Source organism: Chanodichthys erythropterus, chromosome 4, assembly GCF_024489055.1.
Source record: "Chanodichthys erythropterus isolate Z2021 chromosome 4, ASM2448905v1, whole genome shotgun sequence".
In the NCBI taxonomy this organism is placed as follows: Eukaryota; Metazoa; Chordata; class Actinopteri; order Cypriniformes; family Xenocyprididae; genus Chanodichthys; species Chanodichthys erythropterus.
Genome location: NC_090224.1, coordinates 24,519,820 through 24,529,392, shown reverse-complemented (window position 1 = coordinate 24,529,392; position 9,573 = coordinate 24,519,820). Strand labels below are relative to the sequence as shown.

Genomic DNA, 9,573 nt, shown 5'->3' with positions numbered 1-9,573 from the left:
CTTTCAAATAAAATTTTCCTGATAATTTACTCACCCTCATGTCATCCAAGATGTCCATGTCCTTCTTTCTTCAGTTGAAAAGAAATTAAGGTTTTTGATGAAAACATTCCAGGATTACTCTCCTTATAGTGGACTTCAATGGACTCCAAATGGTTGAAGGTCAAAATTACAGTTTCAGTGCAGCTTCAAAGGCTTTAAACGATACTAGACAAGGAATAAGGGTCTTATCTAGCGAAACGATTGGTCATTTTAAAAAAAATAAAATAAATGTATATGCTTTATAAACCTTGCACGTGCTTCCGTTTTCCGTATTCTTCATAAAGTTTACGCTGTATGTCCTACGCCTTCCCTATTCTACGGAAAAAATGGAACTGACACTGCGTTCGTTCCATAAGAAGAATAGGGAAGGCGTAGGACATACAGCGTAAGCTTTTTGAAGATTACGGAAGTGCGGTTTTGGCGGAACCACTTGGAAGGCGATCATTTGTTTATATAAAGCATATACATTTACATTTTTTTTTTTTAAAATGACCGATCGTTTCGCTAGATGAGACCCTTATTCCTCGTCTGGTATCGTTTAAAGCCCTTTGAAGCTGCACTGAAACTGTAATTTGGACCTTCAACCGTTTGGGCTCCATTGAAGTCCACTATAAGGAGAATAATCCTGGAATGTTTTCATCAAAAACCTTAATTTCTTTTCGACTGAAGAAAGAAGGACATGGATATCTTGGATGACATGGGGGTGAGTAAATTATCAGGAAATTTTTATTTGAAAGTGAACTAATCCTTTAAGGCTGTCAGGTCACGTTTTTGCCACACAGATTAATTAAACTCCAACAATCAGTCTTTCAGCATTATTTATTGTTAATAAAACTACACTTTTACACTTCCTGAAGAAATTGTGTGTACCTACTATGATGCTACGCTATTGAGGGTTTTTGCTAAGGTGTTTTTAACATGTTGCTATGTAGTTGTTAAGGTATTCCAGGTGGTTTGAGTCTATATATAAGGCTCAGGTCCCAAAAATAGTCTAATCACGAAGAAAAGTAAAAGTGTTGTAAATGTGTTGTACATATAATGACTGAAGTAAAGTGTGGGACATTTCAATTTCAGTTCAAAGTGTGATATTCCATACAAATATAAATGCTCTTACATTTCAAATGAGCTCAGGTTTTCTGTTGCCAATTGGCTGTTACTTTTTGGCTTTAAATTTTAATTTATGAATGTCTTTGGAGCTCAAAACCAGCATTCCATTTTTAAACCGTCCCACTTGTCCACCAAGCTCTCTAATAGAGGAGGATTTACTTTTCTCAATCCTGGAAAGTCAAAAAGAAAAAAAAAATCATCAAGACAACAAATACCATAACCTGATATCTTGACAGTTACCAGTAGCTACATTTACATAGACAAATTTCACTAATCTGCATTCAAAGGAAACTTTTTGGCCAAGACGCAGCCGACGAGAGGCGACAACAAAGTCGGCTTTTCTCACTGCTAGCTCTTTAAAACTGTCTCGGTGTGTCCCAGCATTAAGCATGTGCCAATTCAATCAAGAATAAACAAACTAGAACCAATTCAATTTACAGGTGCATCTCAATAAATTAGAATATCATGAAATATTTTTTTTTTTTTTTTTTCTGTAAATTAATTCAAAAAGTAAAACTTAAATATACAGTATTCTAGATTTATTAGACATGAAGTAAAATATTTCCAGACTTATTTGTTTTCATTTTGATGATTACAGCTTGCTGCTCATCAAAATCAAAAACTCTCAAATTATTAGAATATTCAATTTCAAGTTATATTAAATTACCATTCTCAGGGTATAAATACTGGGTTTAGGTCAATAATCCCAACAGCAGTCATGGGGAAGTCTGCTGACTTGACAGCTGTCCAGAAGATGATCATCAAGACCCTCTACAATGAGGGTAAGCCACAGAGGGTCACTGCTGAAAGAGCTGGCTGTTAGCAGAGTGCTGTGCCAAAGCATATTCATGGAAAGTTGACTGGAAGGAAAAAGTGTGGTAGGAAAAGGTGTATAAGTGAAAGGAATGACCGAAGGCTTGAGAAGATTGTCAGGCGAAGCCGATTTAAGAACTTAGGAGAGCTTCAAAAGGAGTGGACTGAAGCTGGAGTCAGTGCATCAAGAACCACCACACACAGACGTCTTCAGGAAATGGGCCACAACTGTCACATTCCACATACCAAGCCACTTCTGAAACAAAGACAAAGTCAGAAGCGTCTTACCTGGGCTAAGGAGAAAAAGAACTGGACTGTTGCTCAGTGGTCCAAAGTCCTCTTTTCAGATGAAAGTAAATTTTGCATTTCATTTGGAAATCAAGTCTGGAGGAAGAGTGGAGAGGCACAGAAACCATGTTGCTTGAGGTCCAGTGTAAAGTTTCCACAGTCAGTGGTGATTTGGGCTGCCATGTCATCTGCTTGTGTTGGTCAACTGTGTTTTCTGAAGTCCACAGTCAACGCAGCCATCTACCAGGACATTTAAGAGCACTTCATGATTCCTTCTGCTGACAAGCTTTATGGAGATGCCGATTTAATTTTCCAGCAGGATTTGGCACCTGCCCACACTGCCAAAGGTACCAAAAGCTGGTTCAATGACCATGGCATTACTGTGCTTAATTGGCCAGCAAACTTGCCTGACCTGAACCCTATAGAGAATCTATGGGGTATTGTCAAGAGGAAGATGAGAGACACCAGACCCAACAATGCAGATGACCTGAAGGCCGCTATCAAAGCAACCTGGGCTCTCATAACACCTGAGCAGTGCCACAGGCTGATTGCCTCCATGCCACGCCGCATTGATGCAGTAATTCATTTAAAAGGAGGCCCAACCAAGTATTGAGTGCATAAAAATGAACATACTTTTCAGAAGCCTGACATTTCTGTTTAAAATATCCTTTTTTTTATTGATCATATGAAGTATTCTAATTTATTGAGATGAGTGAATTGGTGGGTTTTTGTTAAATGTGAGCCAAAATCATCACAATTAAAAGAACCAAAGACTTAAAGTACTTCATGAGTTCCACAATTTGAGTTGAATTACTGAAATAAATTAACTTTTCCACAACGTTCTAATTTATATAGATGCACCTGTAACGACATCTCTCTTATTACCATCATTGTACTCAAAACAAACACAAACCTTGGTTTTCTTTCTCTCCTTTTTTTGTTCTTTGATTCCTGACAAAAGCCCTAGAGAAGGAAAGTTAGAATGATTGTACATGCTGCAGAAGAAGTCAAGTGTTTTAAAAAGTAATCATATAACAACCATTCAAATTTAAATGAATTTTGAACTCACGGATTTTGCTTTAGCTTTCTCTATCCTTTTCCGTTTCATTATGTTTCTTTGATACTCTTTGTAGTTAACATACTGCCTTTTAGGGGGCTATAGGGGAAGAAACACAGGGGAAAAACTTATGTTGTAAAAATGTTTTTAAATGTGCTCAAAATGGTGAAAGGGATAGCTCACCAAAAAATGAAAATTTACTCACCCTGAAGTTGTTCCAAACATCTATGAATTTCTTTCTTCTGCTACAAAAGAAGTTATTTTGAAGTATATGGGTAACCGAACAGCTAATGGGCTACACTGACCTCCAAAGTATGGCAAAAAATACTATGGAATTCAATGGGGTCCAGCAACTGCTTGGTTACCCACATTCTTCAAAATATCTTCTTTTGTGTTCAGCAGAAGAAAGAAATTCATACAGGTTTGGAACAACTTCAGGGTGAGTAGGTGATGACAGAATTTTCATTTTTGGGTGAACTATCCCTTTAAAGCCTGAAACATGCTCTATACAAGTAAGCTTCGAAGCTTAATGAATCTTTTGTTTTGAATCAGTGGTTTTGAGCACTGCCAAAGTCACATGAACCATTGAAACACTTATGACGTAACAAAGCCTTGTTTACTGAAATCACGTGACTTTGGCAGTTTGAGATCGTTTGATCGCTCCGAACCACTAATTCGAAACAAAAGATTTTTATTTATTTTTTTGGCGCACAAAACGTATTCTCATCACTTCATAACATTAAGGTTGAACCACTGTAGTCACATGAACTGTTTTAAATATCTCTTTAGTATCTTTTCTGGGCATTTTAAAGTCTAAATTAACTTGCTGTCAATGCAGGCATCACAGAGCCTTCGGATTTCATCAAACATATCTTAATTTGTGTTCCAAAGAAGCGCCCCTTGTGACAAAGCTGAATATGTGTACTTATGTTATGAATTGCACTCAGACATTTCTGAACACAAATAAGATTTAAGGGCTTTGAGTATGTTTTAGGTCCACCAGTGTTGCATCTGATTACTGGATCTGTTTAACTCACAATGGCTCCCAGCATGATGGCTCTTTCCTGCTCAAAGACTCTCTGCTGCTGCTTCTCATACCCTGACAGTCCAAACTTGTGAACCTCAAACCGAGCCTGTGGATGACACACAACATGGGTTCAAGGGACATTGAAGAAATAACTGGCATATCATACTGCAAATGAGTTTCAGCCATGAAAGTTACTGACTTGGAACTGTACACATAATCAGTACAAATATTACTCTGTACACTAAGCACAAGAGACTCAACTCACAACTGATTTCAAAAGCGACAAAAGAGAAATAAAAGAACCTCACAAATGACTGAACGGTCAAATACACACACTTAGTTGTCAAAATGCCTATCTTTGCAAGTATCCTTGTAAACACAGTCATTTATGTCTTAAGTGAATGTAAACAGTTGAAAAAGAAAACGCATGTATAACAGTATATTGGATCAGTGCATTCGCTCTTAAAGTGACAGCATCCTAATATTCCTGTTGATGTCTGTTGTTAATGTTCATCAAACAACAAAAGAGAAAATCACTGTTCTTAACTGAATCACTTTGTAACTTTAATGAGAATAAATGTATATTTACAATTTGATTTGTGCAAAAGACCACTGAAAAACAGGCGAATCTCAACATAACACCAACTGTGACGCAAGAGTCGGGATCATTAATAAAAAGACTAAATTATTGGAGAAGTCCGGCATATGTCACCAAGTCTGTCATTTTACTAGTAGATCAAGCTATGACATCGAGGTCAATATTTTTTCAAAAAGTATGGATGAATAGTTCACATTGAGATCAATAACGTGCACTTGGAAAACATATAGGGTGAATTTTCATTTCATGCTAATTTTAAAATGCTGACTACATAACCAGCTCTCTAGGTTTCAAAAAATAGCAATCATCTCACCTTTTCTATCCTTAGTTTCTCATCTGAGACTTTTTCCTTCTTTTCTTTGACAACAGGAGCCTGAGGATAAATATGGATGAAAACAGATGAGATGTGAATGCAGTTGCAGTCAGCTGTCATTTTTTGTAGGGTTCATCCCTTCTTTCATGCACATATGCTTACAACACAAAGACTTTGAATTCCCATGAGCTCTTGAGCTAGACATGGATTTACCCAGGAGATCAAGGTTTGACAGCCTGCTGGTAGATATAGTAACTTATGGAAGCTCGTTTCTGCCACAGAATAAAAAAAATAAGTACACAAAAAAGATACTTGTGACTCGTAATCTCACAGGCCTGTTTTGAGACCTGTTTTTTTTTTTTTTTTTTTAAACACAGCTTATATAAGCTTCTATATTTACATAATATAAGTTTCCATCTAGCAATTCTCACTTTTTTTCCCCGGAATTCTGAGTTTACATCTCGCAATTCTGTTTTATTCATTTGTTCCATGCAATAAGATGATTAAACAAGTAATTGTGACTCACAATTCTGAATTTATATCTCGCAACTCAGAGAGAAAAAAGTCTGAATTGTGAGATAAAAAATTACTGTGACAGAAACAAGCTTCCATAATAATGCAAAAAAAGGCCATTCAAAACTAACCTCATATTTGTTCATATATCATATTTGTAATTGTAAAAAAAAACAAAAAAAACAAAACTGTAGATCTTTTACCAGGGACAAATTTTTCACTAGGACTCTTAACAGTGTGACTTTTATGTAGTGCACATAAATATACAGACAATAGAGTGCTTTAGAAATACCATATTTTTGTAGGCCAAAAATTAGGGAAAGTGAATTTTTAATCAGGTTTTGCTTAAATGCCTAAAATAAGGTCTGTGGTGAATATTCTCGTTTCACATTTTATTCTATGACATGTAATACATCAGTAATACCCCCTTGTGATTTTTTTTTTAAAGCTTTTACTTGTCTTGTAAAAGGCAGTTACCAACAAGTGGCTAAATGAGACTACAGAGGTTTTATCGTAATTATCGTATATACAAGTTTTCTTGTTAAAAATAGGACATGAATGGCCTCTCAAGTCGTATTTACCACTGGGAAGTAGGACATTTCTGAAGGCACGTGACTGCAGAATAACCTACAAGTTGGCCTACAAAACAACTTCATCACTGCAACACTTTATATAGAGAATATAGACTCATCAGTCACATGGCATTTAGGGCTCAGGTGTTTGGCTAAAAAAAAACAATGTCCATGAAGCAAAGATAGCAGCATGGAGATCATATGCAGGTGCTGGTCATATAATTAGAATATCATCAAAAAGTTGATTTATTTCACTAATTCCATTCAAAAAGTGAAACTTGTATATTACATTCATTCATTACACACAGACTAATATATTTCAAATGTTTCTTTTAATTTTGATGATTATAACTGACAACTAAGGAAAATCCCAAATTCAGTATCTCAGAAAATTAGAATATTGTGAAAAGGTTCAATATTGAAGACACCTGGTGCCACACACTAATCAGCTAATTAACTCAAAACACCTGCAAAGCCCTTTAAATGGTCTCTCAGTCTAGTTCTGTAGGCTACACAATCAGGGGGAAGACTGCTGACTTGACAGTTGTTCAAAAGACGACCATTGACACCTTGCACAAGGAGGGCAAGACACAAAAGGTCATTGCAAAAGAGGCTGGCTGTTCACAGAGCTCTGTGTCCAAGCACATTAATAGAGAGATGAAGGGAAGGAAAAGTAGTAGAAAAAAAGTGTACAAGCAATAGGGATAACCGCACCCTGGAGAGGATTGTGAAACAAAGCCATTCAAAAATGTGGGGGAGATTCACAAACAGTGGACTTCAGCTGGAGTCAGTGCTTCAAGAACCACGACGCACAGACGTATGCAAGACATGGGTTTCAGCTGTCGCATTCCTTGTGTCAAGACACTCTTGAACAACAGACCGCGTCAGAAGGATCTAAAGACAAAAAGGACTGGACTGCTGCTGAGTGGTCCAAAGTTATGTTCTCTGATGAAAGTAAATTTTGCATTTCCTTTGGAAATCAGGGTCCCAGAGTCTGGAGGAAGAGAGTGGAGGCACACAATCCACGTTGCTTGAGGTCCAGTGTAAAGTTTCCACAGTCAGTGATGGTTTGGGGTGCCATGTCATCTGCTGGTGTTGGTCCACTGTGTTTTCTGAGGTCCAAGGTTAAGGCAGCCGTATACCAGGAAGTTTTAGAGCACTTCATGCTTCCTGCTGCTGACCAACTTTATGGAGATACAGATTTCGTTTTCCTACAGGACTTGGCACCTGCACACAGTGCCAAAGCTACCAGTACCTGGTTTAAGGACCATGGTATCCCTGTTCTTAATTGGCCAGCAAACTCGCCTGACCTTAACCCCATAGAAAATCTATGGGGTATTGTGAAGTGGAAGATGCGATATGCCAGACCCAACAATGCAGAAGAGCTGAAGGCCACTATCAGAGCAACCTGGGCTCTCATAACACCTGAGCAGTGCCACCGACTGATCGACTCCATGCCACGATGCATTGCTGCAGTAATTCAGACAAAAGGAGCCCCAACTAAGTATTGAATGCTGTACATGCTCATACTTTTCATGTTCATACTTTTCAGTTGACCAAGATTTCTAAAAATCCTTTCTTTGTATTGGTCTTAAGTAATATTCTAATGTTCTGAGATACTGAATTTGGGATTTTCCTTAGTTGTCAGTTATAATCATCAAAATTAAAAGAAATAAACATTTGAAATATATCAGCCTGTTTGTAATTAATTAATATAATATACAAGTTTCACTTTTTGAATGGAATTAGTGAAATAAATAAACTTTTTGATGATATTCTAATTATATGACCAGCACCTGTACTTCTGAGGCTGCATGTTCCTCTTACCTTCTTTGCTGGTTCAACAGCCTTTGATAATTTGTTTTTCTTCAGAGGATTAATAAATGTAACAACCTCCACATTGGATTGTTTAGTTCCAGATGGTATGTTTTTACATACTGATGAGTCTGTGTCATGTTTGATAGTATCTGTGTTTTCCTCAGCATTATCAGCGTTGTCATCTTTAGCAACGTTTTTCCTTTTCAGAGACTTCTTCGATCTTTTGTGTTCCTCACCTATACATAAAAATTACATGAAATATAACAACCAGTATTTAGAAACTTCATTGACTGTAGTTAGCACTTAGAATGTATATTATTTTACTGTAAGCATAGGATACTAAAAAAGTACAAAAATAACCTTTGCTAAAGTAAACAGTGTGCAATACCATATCCGACAATGCAATGCATTTCAAAATTAGTTGGTATTAATAACAACCTTTAATTTCTATTTATTTATTGACTTATTACTTGATCTGTGTGCAAAGTTACAACTCTACACAAAATTAGGCTAAAAAAATAATGTTTTTAATTGCCACTTGCTGAAGGTAGTATAGTGTTAGGATATTGTTTGAAATGTGTATCGTTGCATACCAAGTAACGTTAAGTACATTTTATATACTCATACTGCGCTGTACACAGTACACTTGTATTTCTATGTAAACACAGGGTGAAGTTATCATACATTATTTGCGGTATTAATGTTGTTAATCGACATCTGCTGTAAATATCTTAATATGTATGTTAGCCTGTTATTAATACATTCACTCTCACCGAAATCATACAACTTGTTCAGAACTTGATCGAGGAAAAAATGATCATCGTCCATCTCCCCGCCGTGTTGACCTCTTGCTACACTAATTTTTTGAAAAATAAAACAAGTTTTAACATTAAACCACGTTTTCGTGTGTTTCACGTGTGTGCATCACACACGCGAAATGTCCTTCCTCACTTTCCGTCAATCCAGTCTTTGTCCCGGAAGTACCACAATCTGAATTTTGACACCGCCCATGAGAAGAAAGAAATTCTAATATCTGTCAAATAGCCGCTGTTTTCCTCTAGGCGGCGCAGTGAGGTTCAAAGAGCCATAGCTCCATTGAACCGCATTAAAATCTCACGGCGGTTTTTGTTTTAATGGATACAGTTGTACGATACAAGGTATGGTATTTTTAATCTATTACGTTCGTAAAGTGCTACCTGTAATAAAAATCCGTGCAGATTGTTTAAATAAAGAGATTAAATGAAAACAGCAATCTGGTAATCACAAACGTTAGTGATTGGCCGATCCGGACAGCGCTGAGAAAAGTAAATGGAAGCACTTGATATTTAGTCAACAAATCTCTCTCCTTAAAAAGCTCATAATGCAAACTCACAAAATGATTGACAGGTAGAGGCCGATCCTGATTGGCTAAATCTGGTATTTTAGCAA

The 9,573-nt window shown here is 36.8% G+C and overlaps 1 protein-coding gene across 1 annotated transcript; it reads right to left on the bottom strand.

Moving 5' to 3' along the window:
- Positions 1-740: 740 nt before the first annotated feature.
- c4h1orf131 (chromosome 4 C1orf131 homolog) lies at positions 741-9,102 on the bottom strand. Its single transcript, XM_067383381.1, has 7 exons — positions 8,919-9,102; positions 8,155-8,381; positions 5,243-5,302; positions 4,342-4,437; positions 3,317-3,403; positions 3,161-3,210; positions 741-1,316 (listed from the first exon to the last, which is right to left on the bottom strand). Exons 1-7 carry the CDS (start codon positions 8,971-8,973, stop codon positions 1,193-1,195), a joined length of 699 nt encoding a protein of 232 aa, XP_067239482.1. The 5' UTR covers positions 8,974-9,102; the 3' UTR covers positions 741-1,192.
- Positions 9,103-9,573: the final 471 nt, after the last annotated feature.

Excerpts from the sequence above, each read along its gene's own strand:
- c4h1orf131 (XM_067383381.1), bottom strand. The coding sequence starts at position 8,973 with ATGGACGATGATCATTTTTTCCTCGATCAAGTTCTGAACAAGTTGTAT. Across the intron at positions 8,382-8,918 it reads GAACAAGTTGTATGATTTCG|GTGAGGAACACAAAAGATCG; the intron begins GTGAGAGTGAAT and ends TTTTATGTATAG. Across the intron at positions 1,317-3,160 it reads AGGAGAGAAAGAAAACCAAG|GATTGAGAAAAGTAAATCCT; the intron begins GTTTGTGTTTGT and ends TTGACTTTCCAG.